This window comes from Benincasa hispida, chromosome 12, assembly GCF_027475165.1.
Source record: "Benincasa hispida cultivar pf3 chromosome 12, pf3_genome.v1.1, whole genome shotgun sequence".
NCBI classification, from domain to species: Eukaryota; Viridiplantae; Streptophyta; class Magnoliopsida; order Cucurbitales; family Cucurbitaceae; genus Benincasa; species Benincasa hispida.
The window spans coordinates 33,936,850-33,961,688 of NC_143489.1; the positions used below are offsets into that span (position 1 = coordinate 33,936,850).

Here is a 24,839-nt window from a genome sequence, read left to right on the forward strand (position 1 = left end):
AATTTTGACCTCCCGAGCATGAATCTGTATTCATTTTCTCGAAATTCAAATCACATTTGAATATAAGGTCGGTCAAAATTTGACTTTTCAAAGTCAAAAGTCAACGCTTTGACTTTTTACATCTTTGACCATTTCCATTATTTCCGAGCTTCCGAATATGAACGTATTCATATTCTTGATATTTAAATCACATTTAAATATTAAAGTTGTATCTCTAAACTAAAAAACCGACCACTATATCACATATACTTGTCGATTTCTCTCTCTTCATCTAATTCGAACAATTCGAATTATTCTATCATACTGTTCTAAGTTTATTCCATATGAGCTAGTAGGGGAACCTAATGAACCTATAGATCATGGGCTCCTACGATCCGAGATTAGCTGGCTAAACTCTTTAGATGGAGCTAATTGACATTCGTTAACTCACGGGTCATTCCACTATAGTCCCCTAGTTGCACTCCACTCACTATAGATATATTTGTGTCCATATGATATAACCATGATTAGTAAGCTAATCCTTCATAGGTTGTTCGTAATCTCGACTGGGTCATAAAAACCGTTTTAGCCCCGAGACTATATCTTATGCCTTAAGTTTCACTGATCCTCTAATGAACAATTGGTTTAAGGTCCAACCTGTAAACCAAACTCATCTCAGGTCAATGAGAGGGTGGGGCCCCTTGTTCAAGACCTGGATTCAGTACTAAAGGGAACAACCTATCTACGATCCTTATAACGGGTAGGAGTGAATTCCGTCTTGCACCCTATGTTCCCAGCTATCCACCTGATCTTACCCCTGAAATGGGAGGCTTATTGGGCCAACGATAATGAGCTGCCCTAACCTATGCAGATCTAAGGATAATTCCGAGTGAACATGAGTTCATAGTTAGCTCAAGATTAAGATTAAGTTATCTAGGTCATCAATTAACGAAATAGTCAGCTTTATACATTAAACGACATTTAGAACGTAAAAAGTGACTATTTCATGGTTCAGTATCATGTAAACTCTTTACATAGGATGCCCCCATTTTCATGTCTCCACATAAACGGTTTAGGATCACATCGTTTGTACTAACTACAAAAATGGACCGCATCCATAGTGTCCCCAGAATAAGGCGACCAACCTTATTCATATACTATAAACCATTTTGGCTATATATATTTGAACTTGATCCACATTTATGTCACTACATAAATTTCAAACTTAAACTTAATAGCCTCGGAACCTTAGTTTATTGGATTTATGAATATAGAATTTAAATTTACTAAAGATTTTCAATAACAACTTTATTGAACAAGAATGTGATATTACAAACTACGAGTTTTAGGACATAAAATCCAACAGGTTTAAACTTGAGAACTCTCCTTAAGGCTTGAGAAATCCTTCTCGATGAACAAAGTTTTAAACTCTCGCTAAGTCAGATCAACCATCGCGAATTGTAGCAAGAACAAGTGAAATCGTCACAAAAAGCACAAAATAATTCTTCTTGAAAAACAACGTAGTGTTGTAAGAATTCTGTAAAGCTCCCAAGATAGTCTCACAAACAATTGATGCAGCAACCCTAGCATGAGAACTTCTTGAGCTTAAATAACATAGCGGAATAATGGGAAATATTCTCACACAAAATCGTTAGTACACCAGAAAGGAAAATACTCCAAATAAAATGTTATGCAGAATATGATAAATAAGGAAAGAAATATTCTGTAGATTTGACAATTGAAAGAGCAACCTCTGAGACAAGATCCATTAGAGACAAGAGTAGAGATAACTCCAGAAAGCCAAGAAAATAATGCCAGAAATCTTGAACAAATATATTTAGCCAATATCATTATTTCTAACATATTGTGTAGCTCAAACTACCCTAAACTGAAATATTAAGTTTAAAGCTATACGACTAAGAACATTCCTCTTTTGGCCAATTGCTCTTAAATGAGCAAAGGAGATAGATATGAGAAAATAGAGAGAAGAAATATTTGGACATTTCTAAAACCACCTTTGCAAATGTGCCCAATAAAGGGAAAGTTCTTTGCAAATGTGCTAGGCAGTCTCTTTTGTGGTGTCTTTGGATAAAGAAAGGAAAAGTAGATTTTTTTTTTAATATAAGTATGCTTTTTTTTTTATATATTTTTTTATTGGACTTTTGTTCAACGTACAATCTCTTGATGGTGCAAAAATTGCGAGATTAACATTGATCCAAATCTCAATTTTAGATTGGATATCCATTTGAGGTTCACAAACATTGATATCATTGGATAAATATGAATTCTATCTTTCAATTAATTGACAATTAAATGAGTATCTCATGTAACTTACACAGATTGTGAGATCTCTCTTCGTCACCTTAGTGATGAAAGAGACTACAATACATAAAAAGTAAATGGAAGATATGGTATATGAAATCATTTTGAACTATAAACCCCCTCTTTTAACAGTTGGGTTTTGTTACAATCTAGAAAAAAACACATCTTTTTTTGCAAGAATTTGATAAAATATTTTAACACAAAAGTTAATCCAATCCTTTTTCTTTTCAATGTCCACATGTACCCTATGATCAATCTATCCATTGATGATCAAACCAACATATGGTTTAACAGCAGAACCAATCCACAGCCTCCCTTTACTTTCTTCAACTTCACTCACTGACTCCAGTGCTTGACCCTCCCCCCCATCAACCATCCCCTTCACTTCTCCCCTCTCATCCAACTTCACCGCCACCGGATCGGCATGAATCCACGGGATCTTCAGCTCGCCGTGCTGCAATGTCGCTCCCTGGTCGAGCCCCTTCCATGTCTGAGTTTCGAGCTTCCCTCTTCCGGTGTTCATGGCGATCCAGAACTCACCATTATCGGTCCTCTTTATGTTGTCTGGAAACCGCTCGAGTTGCGCGAATATCTCCACCGACTGAGTTTTGGGACCCTTTTGTTTAAGAATATGAATAAATATTTAAGTATACCATTTGATTTAACTGTAATAATGATAAAAACCTGAGGTTCTGTTTTCGAATTTCTATAACCTGATTTATCCTCCCACTTAATTTTGATATTACTTGTTTGACTTTGAACTAAATTTTAAGTCCGTTGGGATTGCATTTGAAATCTTAAAAAGTTATTTTAAAATAATCTTAATCGTTTAGGATGATTGAGATATCAACTTATTTATTATTCAGAATCACTCTTAAAATTGTTCTAACATTCAAAAATTATTTAATGAAGTTTTTAAATTTTAAAATTTAGTATCTTTCCTTATATCCATCTCAAATTTTCATTTTATTAATTTATTTTCTCACATTTATTCTAAATTTTAATTGGTCCAAATTCTTATAACAATTATTTTTTCTAAAAAAAAAATATTTCGTAAAATTTATTTAATTAATCAAAATAGTTGCAATCCAAATCACATATATTTTCAAATAATTATTTAACTAAATTACACTAATTTAGTATTAAATTACCAAACATATTAACTAGTTTTTTCTAATTTAAAATTAAAGTTTAGCAAACATTTACTTCTATCCACAGCTGATTTTTATAGAAACACAACTACCAACAATTATTTTAAAAGTTATAGGAATTTCAAACAAAACCTTAATCTTATAAGAAAAAAAAACTTGGCTTCCGCATCACCATCCCAAATAGTGGTCCAATAAAAATTCGCCATGCAATAATTTTTTTTAATTTAAAAAAGTTATTTTTTTATTACTTTTTTATTATGTAAGAAAAATGGATAGATGGGATTAGATGTAAATGAGGGATACATTGTATACTATATGATCACCTATTAAATTCAATTAAGTTTAAAAAGAAGGAAAAAAACATGAATTTGTATCAATCTTCCCTCATTTTATCACAAGCTTTCAATTTTATCACATGGAACTGTATACTGATTAGATTTTAACAATTTTTACTCTTTATCCAATTTTCACTACATTCATCCATTTGTCCATCACTAATTCAACATTCTAAAACTAAAAATTTTAAACTTTATAGTCTCTGGACCTTGAAAAAGTATAATCTAATAGATTTATAAATTTTAAATTTTTTGTTTACCTAGTTTGTAAACTTTTATAAATATTTAATAGACTTTTAAATTTTAAAGATCTATTAGACACACAATTAAATATTAAAAAAATCTATTAAATACTTTATAAAGTTCAACGACTCTTAGAAAGGACGAAACATGTGATTATTTAACCTAAAAATTACAATATTTTTCTAAACTTAAAGCTAGTTATCAAATTTAGCCGTAAAACTAATTTTAAAGCAAAAGGGAAAAAGAAATTAGTGAGATAAGTAATTATATTGATTACCTTTAACCAGTACTTTAAGATTTGGAGAGTGCCGGTTTCGGCCATTAGAAGGAATGAGGAATCGGCGCTCAAAGCGACGCCGTTTGGGAAAGCGAGGCCATTGAGCAAAACGGTGACGTTTTTGGTGCGTGGATCGTATTTCAGTAGCCTCCCTGTCTTGTCTCCGTTCATTATCGACAACAACCAAACCCTTTCCCCCAACAAATTACAGTAATAATAATTAACAATATTTATTATCATTTCAATACTCAAAATAGTCTCATTAACAATATTACAATTTAATTTTACCACATTATTTATTCATCTCCGTTTTTATTAAATACTCACTTTTAAGTATTTAGCGTTAATTTATCATGTAAAATAGCTTTGTTTCGATTTAATCTCAAAGATTTTAATATTTAAATTTTTTAACACGATTTTTCACTAAATATTCACGTTAAATATTAATCTTAATATCTATTAATTAATTTAAGATAATTATGAAGTAAAATTTTTAAATTAATTTTAATTGTGATGAAAAATAATGAAATTTAATTAGTTATATTTTCTTTTTAATTCTTTCAAATAATTAATATGTATTAACACTAAAAATTGAAAGTGGATATTTAATGAAAAATAGAAATTAAAATGCAAATCTGAAAACTATGGATCATAAAGAAGACTACATTTGATATTGTGTTAACTGTGTCAAAAAGTCATTTATAAAATTAAATGTTTACTTTTAAAAACAAGTTAGTTTCACATTGACTTTAAAAACAATATCATTCTAACTTTTAGATTCTCCTAAAATCAGGTAGAATTTTTAAGTAATATTTAATTTTCAATTTTATCCTTTATTTTATATATTTATCTATTTCTCACCAAATCAAATCTATTTTATATATTTTTTATGATTCAAATGCATCAATTTTTTTTTAAAAAAATATATCATATTCATTTTTTTTAAATAAAACCATTTTCCTTGGTTTTTAAAAATTAATCTATAATAAACCAAATTTATCCTACTAAACAATTATTTAAAATTTTAAATTACAAAATTTTTTTAGAAAAAGTTGATTATAAGTCAACTTTAGTTATTATATCTAAAATAAGATATTTTTGTATTTATTTACCAAATACTCTAACCTACTTTTTTTAAAAAAATTTAAACTGAAATTTATCAAATATTATTTTACTTCTTTTCGCCATTGATTTTTTTTAAAAGCACCGCTACAAATAATTATTTTAGAATACAATGTTATTAATAAATCCCCACTTTAAAATTGTGTTCTTTCCTGGCCATTATTGGTAAAGAATAATTGATAAGCTTTTTCTTTTAAACGTTATTTTTATTTTCTTTTCAATATCTTGACTTTTTCCTTTTTAGTTAAATAATTTAATTGCTAGCTCTTGTACCTTTAGTTTCACTTTTAAACTTTTTTAATTGTTTTAATTTTATCTCTTAAGAATCCAAAGTTTTATCAGCCTTCCTATTCCATAATATTGTATAATTAAATAAATAAAATAATTTTGTGTAATATCTACACATTATTTTTTCTAAGTTGGATTTTTTTAATACTAAATACCCAATCTTTTTTCTTTTTTCTTTTTTCTTTTTTTGGTTTTTTAGCACATTAAATATCAAAACCTACTTATTCAATTCAATGTGCTTTGTGTAGGGTTAGATTGGATGTTTTTCCCTAAAAAAGTTAGACAAGGTCATTAAATTTTATAATTGAGGTAGGGTATAGTGATATTTAGCATTTAAAGATGATATCTCATAGAAATGGGTTTTTTTTTTTTATGTCACATTACTTTTATTAAAATTTCAATGAGTGATAATCCAATCGAAATTTTGTTACATCTCAAATAGAATTGAAACATTTAAACTATCAAGGTACAAATTTAAAAATGGATTAAAATTTAATGGCAAAAAATGAAAATGAATTTTACTACGTTGTTCTTTATTGTTGTTTCTTGTAAGTTGTGACACATTAAAGTATTGATGTAAATAGCAAGTTAACTTTGAACTTCTAATATCAAGACTTAACCCTTTTTTTGGTACTTTATAAACAACACAAATTGTAATATATGCTTATTGGTCAAAATTGTAAACATAGAATAATTTTAAATTTTTGTTCAAAAAGATGAAATAGATATTTATTTAAAAAGTAATGTACATACACACCCTTTCAGTAATTTTTGTTCAACATATAGATAATGTCAAAATAACTATAGCTCTATTGTATATACAATGTGTTATCAAGGATTTGTACTTAAAACTTATCTATCTCTATTATAATATTTTGACATGTGAAAAAAAGTGAAATTATTAAATCTTTTTCTATATAATAAATGAGGGACAATAATTAGGCACAGGTTACAATCTAGTCCCTCATTCATTATATAGTAAAAAAATATAAGGACTTACCTTTTTTAAAAAGAGTAAAAAGAAAAATTTGCCAGTTCAATTTTTAATTGACAAAATAGACACGACACCAAAATATTCTTCATAAATAAATTGGGCCAACAGCCCCACCCTATTTTTCTGTGTGTTAATCCATCCACATTTTGTGGAGATTTTTTTGGTTTGGGAAAATGTCTAACTTCATTTATTAATATACTATTTTATTTAATTAAAAAAAGTTACAACTTTGAAAAAAAAAAAACGCTATAGATCATAATTATTGCAATACTATTCAATAGTGTTTTCAAGAGAGAAAAAAAGAAATAAGGGCTACTTATTTGGAATATTAAAATATCATTTTTCATATAATCTCATATATGGTATAGAGAAAAAACATATATATATGAAATTTGTGCATGTAAATTTGCTTTTCTTCATTGAAATTTGAAGTTGTGGAAAATTTAATTTCTACTTTGGGGTTCTTTTTTTCCTTTTTTTTTTTAATGACACAAATTCTATCTATGTAAAAAAAACTGGAAAAAAAAACCGAAAAAAAAAAAAAGGAATGAGGGAAAAAAACAATTTTTGATTCTTATTTGATAATGACTTCGTTTTTAGTTTTTTAAAAATTAAACTTATTTTTCTTATTTTTTTTACCATAATTTGTTTCTTTCTTTAAGTACAAGAATTGAATTTTTTGTCCAATTTTTTTTAGCACGTTTTTAAAAACTACTTTTTTTTTTTTTTTTTTTTTAATTTCAAATCTTGGCTTGATTTTTGAAAACATGAGTAAAATATATATAACAAAAATCTAGAGATGAAATGAGTGTTTATAAGTTTAATTTTCAAAAACTAAAAATAAAAAATCCAATAGTTACCAAATCGGGCATAAACTTCCTAGCGTTATTCTACTATTTCAAATTCCCAATTAGCTACAGTCAATACTATTTTCAAAACCCCTATTTGCTACAGTTTTTACTCTTTTACATTCATCATTTTTTTTAAGTTTTTGCTACGGTGTGACTATTTTCTCCTCAAATTAAAATAGTTTACACTCAAACACATACTATTATAACTCAAACTAAAATAATTTATACCCCAAACACAAATTATTATAACTCAACTATAATAACCTAAGATTATAATAATTAAGTCCATACCTCAAACGTTCATAAATAATTTAAGTTGACACGTCTCATAGGCATAATAACTTGAAGTAGTATGACTAAAACAAAATATTTCTACATTTATAGATCAATATGAATTATAACAAAAAAAATAATTGTATGTTTAATTAAAGTATGGACTATGTATGTAGATTAATAATTTATCACATTGGATTATTTTGTTAGATTGGGCTATAATATGTGATCTAATTAATTAAGGCCCTAGATTCTTAATTGAGTACGGACTTACTAAATAGAAACTCATTCTTAGTTAATTAAGGTTTAATAGAAACCCCTAATTGAACTAGTATATAAGAAGACCTTAGAGCTATGGTTCCCAATATACCAAAACAATAAGCACTCAGTCTTTTTTGAATCCCATCTAGAGAAAGATCTTACTTAGGGCATTCAAAGTTATGGTTGAGAAAGACAATAGTCACCTTATAATTGTTGTCAATTTTAAAATGGAATCTAGTATGTTATTATTGACAATTTAGCATAAATGATCCTAAGGTTATATATCTATTCAATATAGATCGGGTATTTATGCTAACAGAACGAAGGGAGAGAAGAAATAAGAAGAGTGAGAAAAAAAAATTGAATAGTTATCTTAAAATTTTAATAATTACAAAATTATATATATATATATATGTGTGTGTAATAAAATAAATGTCACATTAATTTTATATTAGTAATTAACGAAAATATTTGACCGAAATGCTATAAAATGCAAATCTAAGGGACAAAATTATTAACTTGAAAATCGAGAATCTCAAATGTAACTTAAACTAAATCTCGTGATTAAAAGTATAATTTTATACGTCGTTAAATGGAAGACTTTGGATCTAACCTTATGTAGATTCTACTTAAATGATGAATAACTAATGAATTTTTTTTTAAAAAAATTAATTTATGCATACCTCTAAACTTTGAAAGTATATTGGTATATTTAAAAAAAAAATGAAAGAAGCTTTTTTGAAGTTAGATCAACTAAGTATCAATTTAAACTAAACTTTTTCAAATTACTCAATTTAAACCTTTTTAAAAGGTTTGTTATTCTTTTCATATGATTCAAAAATCAACTAAAAATGACTTAAATAAACATATTTTCATCTCAAAACCCTAAAAAACTAGAATGTCCAAAGACCCTAATTTTTTTCTTAAATAGATAGAGAAAAATAAAGGAAGACAAAGAAGAAGAAATAGCTCTCATATTAATTGCAAGTCACTATAGTATCTATATAATTTTAACTTTTTTTCTCCCTAATACGTTACTCAATCGTTACAGAAAATTTAATTCGATTCACTAATGAAAAAGCTCAAGATTTTAATTAAATTAATAATTTGTTTGAAATTTTAAGTAAGACTTCGGAGATTTAGGAGTATAAGATTTTTTTTTAAAATAAGAAATTAAACATTAAAAATTAAAAAAAAAAAAAAATTAAGAGATTAGATTAGATTAGAATACCTTCTTTGAAACAAGATGCTACTATCAGTGAAATAGACGACGCCATTCTGGGGGTCGATATCGAGAGCATTAGTGAAGCGGAGTGGGACGCCTTGGGCCGACGAGGCCAGCTGCCGAGCCAACCCGCCCTGAGGTCCTACAGCCAGAAGGCCAAAATAAGCATCTGCTATGTAAAGCTCGCAAGTTGAAGGGTGAAATTTTAGGCCTAGTGGCCTTCCACATGCTGCCTCTGTCTGGGGCTGCCCATCGCATTCTTTCCCCTCCCTGAAAATTCCAACACAAAAAACACTATCATTCTCGACGAATTCCCATTCATCCTTCTAACATCGTATTCATATTCATGTTTCAATTTAATTTGGTCTTTTATGATTTGATTGAATCCTGTCATGTAACTGTTTTTGTTCTAATATTTAATTTTCTTTCCGCTATAGACTTAAGTTTTTAGGTTAATTAGTGATTTAATATGGTATCAAACGATAATTCTTTTAATATTATATCTGTTGAGAATCTCATATTGAAAAAATTAAGGGGTCTTACGATCTTAATAAGATATAGATGAGGTACTCCTCTCATTTGTCAATTGATTTTGAGACGGAAGCTCGTGTTATCTGATATGGTATCAGAACCCATTAAGCCCAAATCAACAACCTCCACAAAGATTGAGATTATGTACAAGAATGGTGAACGCAATGAGGCCACCATGTTGAGGATTACTAATTGAAAAAAAAAAAATCAAGGGATCTCAAAATCTTATAAGATAGCGGTTCATTCCTCTCATCATTATTGATTTTAAGAGGTCATCTCTTTTTTTCTTTTTTTTGGGCCTTCAGAAACTTTCAACCCTACAGATGGGGAGAAGTGTTTACGGGTCAATCAATGATTTAACATTACTTACCTAATATTAGTTCGATCCTTAATCATTAGTTACTTAGAATTTGCAAGATGGCTATATTTCTGGGAGCAAACTCCAAGCAAATATGAAGCGCATGGATACAAGTTATGTTTTGAAATGAAAGACAATTTCAAATTAACTTGATCTATGAACAAGATAGTTTTCTATTTTTTTTAATTATTTTAATTATGTATTAGAGTTTAAGATCGAGTACAGAGGATCAAACATATCTCAATTGTGAAATAATATTCGTACTATCAATTTCATAATTAAAATTTTGATTCTTTGATTCCAAATATTGTAAAAAAAAGAATCGAGTAAAGAATAAAAGTAAATAGGATTGGATTTTGTAAATAGTTAATTAAAAGATAAATTAGCTAGTAATTGACATGTCAAACTTTAACCAAGTCGTAGAAACCAATGAATGAAACTTTGTCGAAAAACTGATAGAAAATTTAATTTAATAAAAAGAAATAAAGATATGTTTTGTGCTGTAATTATTTAAATTGGAAGGTGATTGTATTTATAAGAAGTCAGAAAAGTTGTAATGGAAAAGCTTTACCAGAAACTTCTGGCCTCTGCTATGATCTGAGATATCAACCATTATTGCGGGGTAAATAAGGAAAATGCTAAAAATAATTTATATATATATATATATATATATTTTTCTTTTTTTCTTTTTCTAGTGTTAAAAGTAAAAAATGTCGATGTTAGACGAAAAATTAAAAACATCATAATATCAATTTTATGGAAATGGCTATGAAAATGCCAACAAAATATTGATATCGATGAAAATGGCTGGAAAGTTATAAAAATAAAAATAATAAAATTATATTTAAATTAATAAAAAAATATTTTACCATTTATAAACTAGATAAAATGTCTATTATATATATTAAATTTACGTTAATGTCCGAAATTATTTTAAATAGTAAAATTGTTGAAAATATTTATAAGATATAGTAAAATTTTAAAATTATCAATGATAAACACTGATAAAAGTCTATTAGCATCTATCATCAATAGTTCTAAAATTTTGTTATATTTTATAAATATTTTAGTTCATTTTTCTATATTTAAAAACAACTCTAATTTGTATGTTTATTAAGTTTTTCAACGATATAAAGTAAATCTCGATTCACCCCAATTCTTTTTTCATACTACATAGTTGGAAAAAAAATTAATCAATTTTTTAAATAAAAATTATCAAATGATAGATGTTGGTTGGGTACTGGATTGCACAATAGATAAGTGTAGCTTACCCAAATTTTTTTCTTTTTGAAAATAGTTTACAAAAGTTTCATACACATACACAAGTTATCTAGTATTTAATATTTTTCTTCTTTTTCATATTTCTCATTTCTCTTTTTAGATCCGTTTGATAATCATTTCGTTTTATATTTTTAATTTTTAAAATTAAGCCAATTTCATCAAATTTTTAACCACATCCAAAAAAAAACAAAAACAACTTTTGAAAACTACTATTTTTAGTTATTATTATATATATTTATTTTTATCTAAAGAAAAGAGAAAAAAAAAAAAAAAAAAAAAAGTGGTGCATATACCTGTTGGGTGAGGTAAGAGCAAACTGAGTCCAACCCAAATTGGGACCTTTCCACTTGAGGATTCTGCCGTCGGAGACACTGGCGTAGGGACCTTCTCCACGGCAGTCAAAGGCGATGCTCTCAGGCCCAAAAACGCCGCCGGGAAGCTCCACTGCTTCAACCGCACCTTCCACCACCACCACCACCGCCGCCGCACACAGAACCACCACCAACAATGAACAAATACAAACTCCCACACACTTATTCATTATTCCTCCACTGAACTTGTACTGCTAAATGCCTCTCATACCCTCTCTCACCCACTTTCCTCTCATATATCTCTCTCTATATATATATTCTGTATTTTACCCTTCCTATTGCCCCCATAATAATTTGACAAATAATTAACTTCTGCCTAACCTATTTATGCACCACAGACAACTTTTCAATAAAAAGTTGTCTTGTCCCCGAAAATAATAATAATAAATAATAGAGACGTTTGAATAAAACTTGAAATACAAGAATTTTTATATGTGAAAAATATTATAATCATACGTAACTCTCTATATCAAGAATAATTTCTTAAAGCATGCATTTTTATCACTCATCCTTTTCTTCACTCTCAAGCTAGAGAATACGTAAAAGAAATTTAACTATAGTTAGCACATTCAAGTTTCAAATGTTTCTAACTGAGACGATTTAAAATCAAATGTTAGGCTTCTACCAAAGCGAGCATAACTCAATTAACTATATATTTATTTAGTTAACTTTAATGGATAAATCACGTGGTTCCGCATGAAAAAAATTATTTCATAAATTTGTTTAGTTACTCATTTGATTGAAAAATATATAGTTACAGTCCATCTAACGGGTAAAGTCTAGTCGTACTATATACACTATTAATATGAGTTGTGGAGTTCATTTTTGATACCGTAGTATACTAGCACTTGAAAACTTTTATTAAGTTGGGGAACATATTTATTACGAATTTTAACAAGTTGTCAAGTTGCAAAAATTGATGTTTTAAATGTCTATTCGACCATTTTTCGGTTCAAATGTTAAATTTGTCTTTGTTCAAATGATTATAATGAGAATGATGCACTTCTGTCTCGACTTTTTAATTTTTGGTTTTGTGTAAGGAGATAATTTTCTTACACTAATTGTAGTTAGATTAGATTTAAGAAGATTTTAGGACTATTTTCAAATACAAAAAAATGAACTAACTTATTTACAAATATAGCAAAATATCACTGTTTATTAGTGTTAAATAGTGATAGACACTAATAGATGTCTATCAGTAGACAATGATAGACAATGACAGATAATTATCTTCTAATAATCGCTAGATGCATGCATGTTTAAAATGTAATTACGAGTATGGTTTAATTACTCCATTCCAAAAGTCAATAATTCAATTGTATTTGTTGTGCTCTCCCTCTCTTGAAGATGTATTATTGTGCTAAGTTCGGCAATATTTGTAATGTTCTCCCGTTTTTAAAGATGAAGGTTCGATCTTTCATCCCCATCATTATTGTACCTAAAAAAAAAATAATATTAATATTTATTAGAAAATTTAACAAACTACTCATTATTTTTAAGAAAAAATTAGGGAAAAAAAATCTCTCTTGCTCTTCTTTTTTCCGTGGTGGATCCAGACATCGCCAAAAATTTGGTAGATTTATCACTAGGTTAATTAATGGTTTTGATATTATGCTAGTTTCGTGTATATATATGTATATAAAGAGCATAAAGTTGAGGGAAGACTCGAGTCTCTCTAGATCTATATTAAATCCGTCCCTGTCTTTTTTCATTTCTCTCTTGTAGTTACCAAAAATTTAAGGATGGTTAGTAAAAAAAAATTTTGACTAACAAATCAGTTCAGAAGTGTCTTCTATATATAACTTAATAGATAAAATTATCAACCACGTTGTTCTAGCTATAACTATAAACCAAATTAGTCAAAAATTACGAAACTCTCAACTCATGCATTCAAATTAAAAAAATAACAATAATGTTAATTAAAATAATAATCATTTTAATACGGCAATAAGGTGGGCTAGAAAATTTCTAGTACTATGACAATATCATACTCCTTTATTCACATTAAGATTTTATTTTTATAAATATTTATAAGTCCACATTAATATTAGTAGATTCTATCATATTTTAAAATAATAGAAAAAATATTATTTTTAGTTTTTATGTCATTGGATCTAGTTTCTATTTGGTCTTTAGGTTTTAAAATATTATATATTTGTCCTCGAGTTTTGAGTTTGGTTTCAATTTAGTTTTTAGATTTCAAAATGTTACAATTTTACTCTTTGACATTTGAGTTTTGTTTCAATTTGGTCCTTAGATTTCAAGATTTTCATTTTTAACCTCGATTTTTCACGAAATATTCATTCTCCATCTTTAGTGTTAATGCATGTCAATAAATTTAAAATAATTAATATAATTATAATTAATGAAGTCTCACTATTTTTCATCATATCTTAAATTAAATTTAAAATTTTACTTCACATTTATTTTAAAGAAATTAAAAGATATTGACGTCAATAACTAAAAGTGAGTATTTAATGAAAATTTGAAGTTCAAAATGTAAAATCTTGAAATTTAGAGATTATATTGAAATAAAACTCAAATCTCAAAGATAAAATTGTAAATTTAATTAAAACCAAACTTAAAATAAATTAAAATCAAACCCAAAATATACGAATAAAAAGTATTTTTTTAAAAAAATATACGCGTGTGTGAATATTGAATGGACAAATAAGGACCAAAAGTTATTGGCCGTTATTGTTATTGCTACTTCTCGCCTGCCACCTTTATAAATAAATACATTTTTATGCAGAGTTATATGCTTATGATTTAGAGAAATTTCTAATTATAACAGATTTCATATGGGTTTCATCAAAGTAAGAGAACATCGAAACGATTCAGATATAAAAGTAAATTATTATTTTTATTTTTTAAGTATAATAACTACAAGAATAGATGATTAAAGCTTCGATTGGTAGGGAGTGAACGCGTGTCAATCACCATTGTTGAATTTTGATAAGTAGATTTTTTTTTTAAATTTAAATTAATACATTTATAAAAATTTAGGATTTAAATTAATATAATTATTGACTGAGAGTTTAAATTGATATAATCGCAAAGTTTAGAAATATAAATTAATGTTTTTTTCTAATCTTTTTCTTTCTTTATTAATAGTAATTATTATTATTGTACGCTGTTGAAAGCAACCTTTCACCTACTTCTTTTATACTTTTCTAAGTACAACAATTACAAGAATGGTTGATCAAATCTCCTCTCCGACTTTTAAGGAGTGAATGCGTGTCAATCGTCATTGCTAAGTTTTAGGAAGTAGATTCCTTTTATATATATATATATATATATATATATTTTTTTTGAAGAGGGGAAGTCAATTACCCTAAAAAGGCTAAATTTGAATGGTAATATATCATAAATAGAATTTAATTTAATAATTCTACTGATTTTAGATTTACTAGGAAAAAAATGTTTTAAAAAAAAGCTATTCTTATTTAAACTTTTTTAATAGAATTTATTTAAAGTACATTTTAAAAGTATCTAAAAAATTATTTTAAATAATCGTCGAAAACTAAAAAATTTTTAAATGATTTATTTTCAAAATTAAATACTTGAATAATTAAATAGAGATTAATTTCTGTATTGTGTGAAAATTGGAAATAGGTCATTTAAGAACCCATTTGAAATTATTGGTCTTTTCACATACCTACTCTCTCCCCCAACTGTTTCATTCATTTTTATTCCCATTCAACATCATCAAGTGGAATATATATATATCTGAATATATATATATACATGGTAGGTTAAATTTAGGAGTTTGACAAAATATTAGATAATTTGAAAAAAAAAAAAATTCATTAAAGTGATAGTTGGCTCAAGTAAAATAAAATGAGTATATTGATTTGATTTTAAATCATCCTAATTTCAAATACTTTAACATAGTGTACTAATTAATTTTAGTTGTGTGAGTAGTATAATATTTTGACAAAATATTTCCTTCTAATTGGAGTTCGAGAGAAAATTCCGTGTGATTGTAATGATATTCACATATTACAGTTTGTTTCTAGTATGTAATTTTTCTTCTATTTAAAGTTTTTCTATGTCAAAAATTGTGTTTTCTAGGGTTTGTTTGGTAGAGAATTTGAAAACAAAATTATGAAAAAACAAGAAATTCAATGAAACAAAGTTATATTTCATATTTTTAGATATGTGTTTGGTAACAAATTTAAAAATTAGATTCCAATTTAAACAACTATCTAAAATGTATTTGATACTATATATTTTTAAATCATAAAATTAGTTGTAGTCACCATTAATATTTAGTTAACAATAAATTATTATTAATTTATTTATGAATATGATTTATATTAGAAAAATTATAATTATTATTTTGTAATATTATATAATTTATAATATGTTACATAATACCTATTATATTTTTTTAAAATTGAGTTTATAGCATGGCATATTGTATCTCTTAATGTACTTATCTTTATTTAATATAATTTTGTTATCTGTATTTTAAAATTTAAAATCCAAAATCTCAAACCAATAAAAATATAAAAATGTTGTTTTCAGAATTTGAACTATTTATATCACATAAATTAAATACAATTTTTAAAAACATAATTCTAATTGTTTGTCAAACATAAATTTATTGAATTATTTAAAAAATAAAATAAAATCTGGACTCCCTATCAAACAGGTCTTTAAATTTTAATGTAATCTTTTTCTATTCTAAATTACTTTTTTTATGTTACTCTAGTAGTACAATATTCTTTAAATAAAAAAGAAATTATTTTAAATGACAAAATTATTGAAAATATTCACAAATAATAGCAAAATATTATTATTTTTTTGCGATAAACTGTGATAAACTACTATTTGTATCTATGTATCATGATAGACACGGATAGTAGTCTATCGCGATCTATCACAAATAGACAATGATATTTTATTATTATTTATGATTATTTTATTTATTTTTTTATATTTAAAAATAACCCTTAAAAAAAGTCATATTTGATTTAGGTTTGGGGATTTGACTTTTATGGCCAGATTTTGAGGTGACATTTCCAGCTAGATCTGGTGTTTGTTGCACAGGGGAGAGTAGTTAGATTTTAATATTGGTTTTGGCACTAATAACAATTAGAGGAATTGCATGGATAGAACAAAAACGTATTTGTAAATATAGCAATGATTTTATAAAATTATAAATATAGCAAAAAAAAACTAAATTAGATTCTCATTTTTTTTATTCTTACGATTTTATCCTCATTCATGTATCTATCGCGTCTATCTTATAGACTTTATATTTGGATATATCAGTCAACTAATACACATTATATTTGGTATATAAATTAATTGATATACTTGGTTTAAATAATCATTTATACAATTTATATATCATGACTTTTATTAGGTTATGGCCGACGTTATTATTCAATTATGATAAATGTTATTTATATTTTTTCTTGTGTTGATATAAGAGTTATTTTCATTCTATTAGTTCGACTTTGACATTGATAGTATATGTTGAATGCATTAATTTTGTTAAGTGATATCAAATACAAAATTATGTTAGTATTAATATGCTTTATTTTCAAATTTTTATATGATTTTAATGGTATATAAGTTATATTTAATTTGATGTATCAATTGTATAACAAATATTTCATATTTTTTTATATATTGATTGATATACTTGATTTAGAAAGACAAAAAAAATATATAAATAGTATTGTTGATATACCAAATATGAAGTATATCACTTAGAATGATACACAAAGTTTAACATTGAGATTTCAATTGTATATTAGTACTAATTCAAAATAATTGTAAGTAAATCATTAGTGTATCAATGATATATCATAATGAGCTGAAAATGCAATAATAAGTATATTTGGCGTATCAGTAATTTATCAACATTCATTCAAATTTTATTTAAATTGTGACATATATGTATCAATAGTATATCAATAATCTTTAAAAAATGCATTCCATGTCATTTTTAGTGTAATAGTATATCACTCATTATCTAAATCCACTTTCAATATCGTATTGGTATTTCAGTAGTATATCAATACTCATTCAAAATTCAAAATTTCAAGTATATATATTATTAGTGCATTATTAGTTATAGTTAGACACGTATTCATAATTAATCAAAAATATAAATTAGTTTATCAATATTGTATCGATGCTCATAAAAAACTAACTTCAAGCATATCATTAGTGTATTAGTAGTATATCAAAATTTATTCAAAAATAAACTTTTAAGCATAACATTAGTGTATTAGTATTATATCAACGTTAACTCAAAATTTATTTCAAGTATAAAACGTTGGTGTATCATTAGTATATCAGTATTTCTTAAAAATACATTTGTTCAACTGTATCAATTATATATCAACACATGTTCAAAATTCAATTTCAAGTGTAACATTGGTGTACCAATAACTTATCAACATTCATTCAAAATTGTTACCAACATAAGGAATTGAATCATCATGAGCTGATTATAATGTACTAGAAAAAAAAACTTCTGTAACAGACGAATAAGGATTGAAATTAAGTCAAATGAATAACAGGTAATGAAGAAGCACTTATTGACTGGTAAATATAGTTTATGAATGATAAATATGGTATATCTATTGTATAACTTATATACTTTATCTTTGGTATATTAGCCAACTAATATATCAAATATAAAGTATATCAGATAATCGATATATGAGATATAAAGTATATCAAATATACATATACTATTGATATACATGCCGATACACCAATAAAGATAAATTTGAAATAATAAAAACAAAAATTTGATGATTTATGTTTTTTTTACCATATTTGCAAAGGTAAAAAAATCATTGCTAAATTTGTAAATTTAATAATGTTTTTTTTGCTATTATTATAAGTGCCCATAACAATTAAACTATGCAATCTTTTTACTTTGAATTACTTTTGGAAGTGTTAAAGTGAGTCTAACTCAACGGTAATTGACATAAATATTTATTTTTAGAGGTTGAAGGTTCGATCCTCCATCTCCACAATTGTTGTACTAAAAAACACCCTCCAAAGTTCTATAAATAAAATAAAAGAAAAAACATCAAATTCACTTGACCAAGCACTTCATTAGTACACGTGATGTTTTTCAAATTGAACAATTTTATTTATGATATTTGTTTTTGTAGCATTTTTAGTTTTGGGGGATTTTGAAATATAAGACAAATTATTTGCACAAAATAAAAAAATTTAATATTCTTTTATAGAGGTTGATAAAAGTTTATCATTATCTAATGATAGAAATTGATAAAAGTTTATCGTTGATACTATGTTTATCCATATTTTTTTATTATTTTTATAAATAGTATGATATTTTTTCTATCCATGAAAATTTTCTATTAATTTTTTTTTTATTAGAGAACTGACTTTGACATCTATTTTTTTTATTTAACTTTTGTTATTGAAAAATAGAATTTTTATAAATTAAAAAATTTTCTATCTCCTCTTTCCCCTTCTTTTACTACCTTGTTTGTCAATGGGTGTTGGCAATCGTCAAGTAGCCGTTGACCATTGCTCGCTGTCGGAAGCTGTGACAATTTTTTTTTTCTCTTTTCCCTTCTCTTCCCTTCGTTCGGTCCCTCCTTAAAATAATAATAATAATCCTATTCTACGTATCTTTAATCTTTGCATGTAATGTATTTTTATCGCATGAAAATTATTATTATTATTTAATTTTTTTTATGAAATTTAATTTTAAAGAACTAAATTTAAAATTTATTAAGAATACATTTTAGAAATTAACCGAAGTATATGAATAAAAAATAGAGAAAAGAAAATAAAAAAGCAAAAGGAAAGAAGAAAAAAACAAGAACATATATCACTTTTCTTTTATGATTCAAATATTTTGATCATTTTTCTTTTATAATTTTGTAACTTTTTTGTTTTTTTTTTCTCTCTATTAGCTCAACCATTGCAAAGTAAGAAAATCAAACCATCAGTAATATTTTAAATTCTAATTGATATTTATATCTATTGAACTATATTCAAGTTGACTTGTTTCGTCGTCTTAATTATAATATATATTTATTATGGAACGATCAAATAATACTTTAAACTATCCATTCTTAGATACAAACAATGTCCTACATTTGTTAGGAAATAAAGTGATCGTGGGTATATCATTTATGTCAACTTAGTTAAGATATTCAATTGTGCCTACTGATCCCTCTTACCTTTAGTATATTGTTCTAGACAATCATGTGTAGGTAAGTGAGACATCTATCACATCATTAGTACGAGACATTTTTAGGTGAAATGAAAAACAAAGCCATGAGAGTTAGGTGCATGTCCAAAGTGGACAATGTTGATATCATTGTGAAGATATTTGGATGTATTATCTCCCTATCAGCTGGTCTTAGAATTCTATCAAATTAGGTAGATTTGGATGGAGATTATCATCTCGTGGTCGATACCAAGTACATTCCACAATGTGATCCATATGATTATGATCTATTTGAGCCTCTAAAGAGACTTGAGGTGATGTTTTGTTCAAAGAGAGAATTGTTGGTAAGAAAAGAACTAACCTTGAGTATATAAACATGACAATTATCTTTCTTGGTACCTTGCACCATTATGCATGGTTTATAGGAAATTCTCTCATTCATCTCTTATCTCATTTTCTTCAAATTAAGTTATTAATTAAAATCCATGACATAAACTATGCTAAATGATTCACTAGATTAGATCCACAACTTTTCTAGCTTTTATCCAATTGAAATATTTCCATTTTTTTCCTCCTAAATTGCTTCTTTCAACATCAGCAATTTAATTTCATCAACTATCAATTTCTCAACCTTAATTTTTATTAATTTGATTAGAAACTCTCAGGTCAGTGTTGATAGTTATAAAGTTATATCAATAGTGTTATATGTCCCTCCCAAGAAATGTAATTAATTTTTATTTTTTTTCTTTTTTTTTGTTGCAAACAAAAATGTTCAATTAATAGAAATTAGGCCACATTTATCAAACCGTAATGAAATTTCATTGATGGATTAATTATAATGAACTTGAATCGCAAACGGGTAATTAGATTGATTTTGATAGCACTTAAAATTATGAATATTGTCAAATTTATTGTTATTGTTACCTCTACTTCTACCTCCGAGGGTCAAGCGATAACGGTAACGGTAATGGTAACAGTAAAGATGTCAAAATTGATCATTTTTCAGCTGTTAGAGTAATAATAATGGTAACCGTAACAGTAACTATAATGATAACGGTAAGATAGGACATAGTTCTCAAGCGCAATCGAATTGAGTATTCTTTATTCATCAATCAAATTGGCATTATTTCATTACATATTTGGATGTAGGGCCCATATGTCAGAACAAGTGCAAAACACAAGTAAACAACACTAAAAGTAATTAAATGAGATCCATTTTTTCTATTACATTTTTAGTGAGGTAAACGTGGCCTTATTGTAAGTAACAAAGTTAGAAATAATAGTTGAATGAAATGTCTTTCCTTTTTCTGGTGATCATAGTTATCATCATTTCATTCAACTTCAGAACCTAGAACTCCTAATCTTGCAAAATGCATGATTTAGATGGTCTAACATTGTAAATATAATTTGAAGTAGAAAATGAGATCAAATGCAAAAAGTTATTTTTTGAAATTAAATTCACAAAGTTTGAGAAAGATAAATTTGTTAGGTATTAGTTTAAAAAGTGTCAAGCACATGCATATGGCATCAGAAAAGATGAAACATCTAATCTTCAAACTTTATAATATAGTTGAAGTATATGAAAAATAAAAAATAAAAAAATTTAACCTTTGCTGACACATTTTTAGAGATGAAATCATTGCAAAGAGACAACATCATAAATATATGTCTTGTGTTGATTTTCCTTGTGGCAGAAGTTGTTTCCTTACTTTTTAATTCAATGAGACAAAATTGAGCCAAATATTTATTTGTTTTGGAGAAGTTGAGTAGGTAATTTTTAATTTTTTTAATTTTAATTTTTATAATTACCTAGGGAGAACCAACTCCAACCTTGAAATTGATTGTATAAAGGGAAATCAGAATTTTAGGTTTTAATTAGAAAAATGGTAAAATTAAAATTTAATAAGAATTTTAACAAATCTATTGTGGAGTACATGATCTGACTTTTTCTATTTCTTTATTTGTCCTTAATCTGATCTGTAGTACATATAATATAATGGTTGAAGACTGAGTTATTAATAATTATATATACAGTATAATTATTAGTTTTCATCCGAATCTAATTAAATAAAAACCAAAAAATGAATATATTTTTGGTTTTAAACAAATAATCTTTCATACTTTTTCTTCCAAAATATCTCTCTTCAAATAAATCGCCGAATTTGATTAATATATTTTTTCATTTAAATAAACAATCATTTCAAAAAAAATTCGCAAATATCTTATATGTATCTCATTTCTTTGCCGATTTATTTTTATTAACTAGTTTTTTTTTTTTAATTTTTTTGTTACAAGATTCAATGTTTATCTAAATCTTTTTTCCTTTATTTATACACATGGTTATTTATTTGTTTTCATCTTTTTTCGAATGTATTCGTTTGCATTCTTATTCAATATTATATTATTATGAAATTATGAGATTTAACTTACATATATTTACACATATAGTGTAATTGTAGTGTGAAGTTACGAGGATTTAACCATCATTTTTCATGATTCCTAGGGACTGTTTGGAAGACTGAGTTGAGATAAGATATCTGAAGTTTATATGTCTATGTTTGGGACGCAAAGTTATTTGGCCTTGAGTTCATATGTCTATGCTTGGTGCAAAGTTGAGTTAATATGTTTGGGATATCTGATGCAGTTTTTTGAACTCTAAATAATATGTTTTTACCTTTTTTGTTTTGTAACCTTTTCATTCAACAATTCTACCCATCTTTGTTTGAATAAAATATGGATTGCAATTTTTTTTTCTTTTAATTGTTAAAACTTTTCTTACTTCCTTTCTTTTTTCTTTCTTTCTTTTTTGGGCAATGAACAACAATTAACCCATTATATTTATTGTAGAAATATGGTTAAATAAAATGAGAAACAAAAAAAAAAAAAATCAAAACTTTTGATTCCTAATTTTTCTTCTCGACTTTCATTATCATCTTCTTATTTTTCTTCTTCTTCTTGTTGCTCTATATTTTTACTATGTAATGATTTTTTTTTTAAATTAAATCTCTCCCATCATCTTAGCAACAAATGGAATATCACCACATTTCTTAAACAATTTCACTTTCAATTCCTTTAAATTTGGAGGATCACCAGAGAACAAATCTCTATTTTTCATTCATTCTTGTTGGAAAATATCCCAGGAATAAAGTTTTCATTTTATATGTTACGTACTTTTTAACTACATACTTTTCGTCTAAATATTCTTAGCACTCATTTGAAATGTGAATTCAATCAAATAAAAATATTTTTTTTACAATTTTTTACGTATAAATATTGCACTTAATGTAGACAAAATAATATATTTTTTTATATAATCAACAACCCTACAACATACTTTAACAGTCATCGGTTTTATAATAGTCAAAAGTGGTTATCGACGTTGATTATTGAAGATGCTTTCAATGGAGTTTGTAGTTATAGGTGGTTGTCGGAACCTGAAGTTGGTCGCATGAAGGTGGTATTGGAGTTGGTTGCCGAAGTTTGTCATCGGAGGTAGTTTTTAAATCTCGGAGTTGGTCAGACAAAGGTGGTCGTCAAAGTTGATCATCGAAGATGATTTTTGCTGGAGATTGTAGTTAGAGGTGGCTATTAGAGCCCGAGTGTTAATCACATGAAGATGGTGTTAGAGTTTGTTTTTGGGATTTTTCGTCGGAGGTGGTTGTCGAAGCCCCTAGTTGGTCACCAAAGTTGCTCGCTCAAAAGTGGTCATTGAAGGTATGTTTCATCGGAGTTTGTAGTTTGAGGTGATTATCAGAGCCTACGAAGGTGGTTGTCGGAGTTGGTTATCGGAGTTTGTTGTCGGAGCCTGAAATTGGTCATCGGAGTAGGTAGTGCGAAGGTGGTCGTCAGAGTTGAGTCACCGAAGGTGGTTGCCAGAGCTCGAAATTGGTTTTCGGAGTTGGTCACGAGAAGGTTGTTGAAGCCCGGAGTTGGTCATTGGAGTTATCATCGGAGGTAGTTGTCAGAGCCCAAATTTCATCATCGGAGTTATCATTAGAGGTGGTTGTCGAAGCCCAGAGTTAGTCACCGGAGTTGTCATCGGAGGTGGTTGTCGAAGCCCAGAGTTAATTCCCGGAATGTGACAGTGGTCGATGGGTGAAGTCATTAAAAACATTGGAAGAAAGGAGAGTTGGGTCAGTTGGGATGAGTTGATAAAATATACCAACTCAACTCCATCAACTTTTAAAGTAGGTGGACCAAACAATGAGTTGATATATTGTACCAACTCAACTCAACTCATGTTGGTGAGCCAAACACCGCCCAAATTATAACGCTATATTGCATCTTCCTAAAACTCTACTAATATCAATATAATCTAGTAATTTGCTAATATACATTTACAAACACAGTGTAATAGTAATATAAAGTTATTAGATTTAACTAATTTACCTTTACACATATAATGCAATTATAATGTAAGTAATGAGGATTTATGTAACACCCCAATCTTTCAAAAATGGTTGTTTTCAATTTATTCAAATTTAATTATGGATTTTGTCTTTCTTATTTATTTTCTAAATAAGTGTGGGTTTGATAGAATCAAAATTTGGTTTAATTTGACTTTAACAGATATCCAAGATCTAATACATTAAATTTACAATAGATTAAATTAAAATATTTTATTTTTCAAAATTTTGAATTAGAGATTTTGAACGTAATTTTCATAATTTTGGAAGTTTAATGTATTTCTTTTAATTTAAAATTTTTAGAATAAAAATTTAATTTATGGGGATGATTATCTTATGAAAGGTAGGAAAAGATATGGATATATTTTGAATTTAAGATGGAAAAAAGA

The 24,839-nt window shown here is 26.8% G+C and overlaps 1 protein-coding gene across 1 annotated transcript; it reads right to left on the reverse strand.

Moving 5' to 3' along the window:
- Positions 1-2,249: 2,249 nt before the first annotated feature.
- On the reverse strand, positions 2,250-12,241 carry LOC120093039 (protein STRICTOSIDINE SYNTHASE-LIKE 10-like). The gene is made up of 4 exons (XM_090308061.1): positions 11,785-12,241; positions 9,328-9,591; positions 4,308-4,497; positions 2,250-2,917 (listed from the first exon to the last, which is right to left on the reverse strand). Exons 1-4 carry the CDS (start codon positions 12,030-12,032, stop codon positions 2,558-2,560), a joined length of 1,062 nt encoding a protein of 353 aa, XP_090164187.1. The 5' UTR covers positions 12,033-12,241; the 3' UTR covers positions 2,250-2,557.
- Between the last annotated feature and the right edge of the window lie 12,598 nt (positions 12,242-24,839).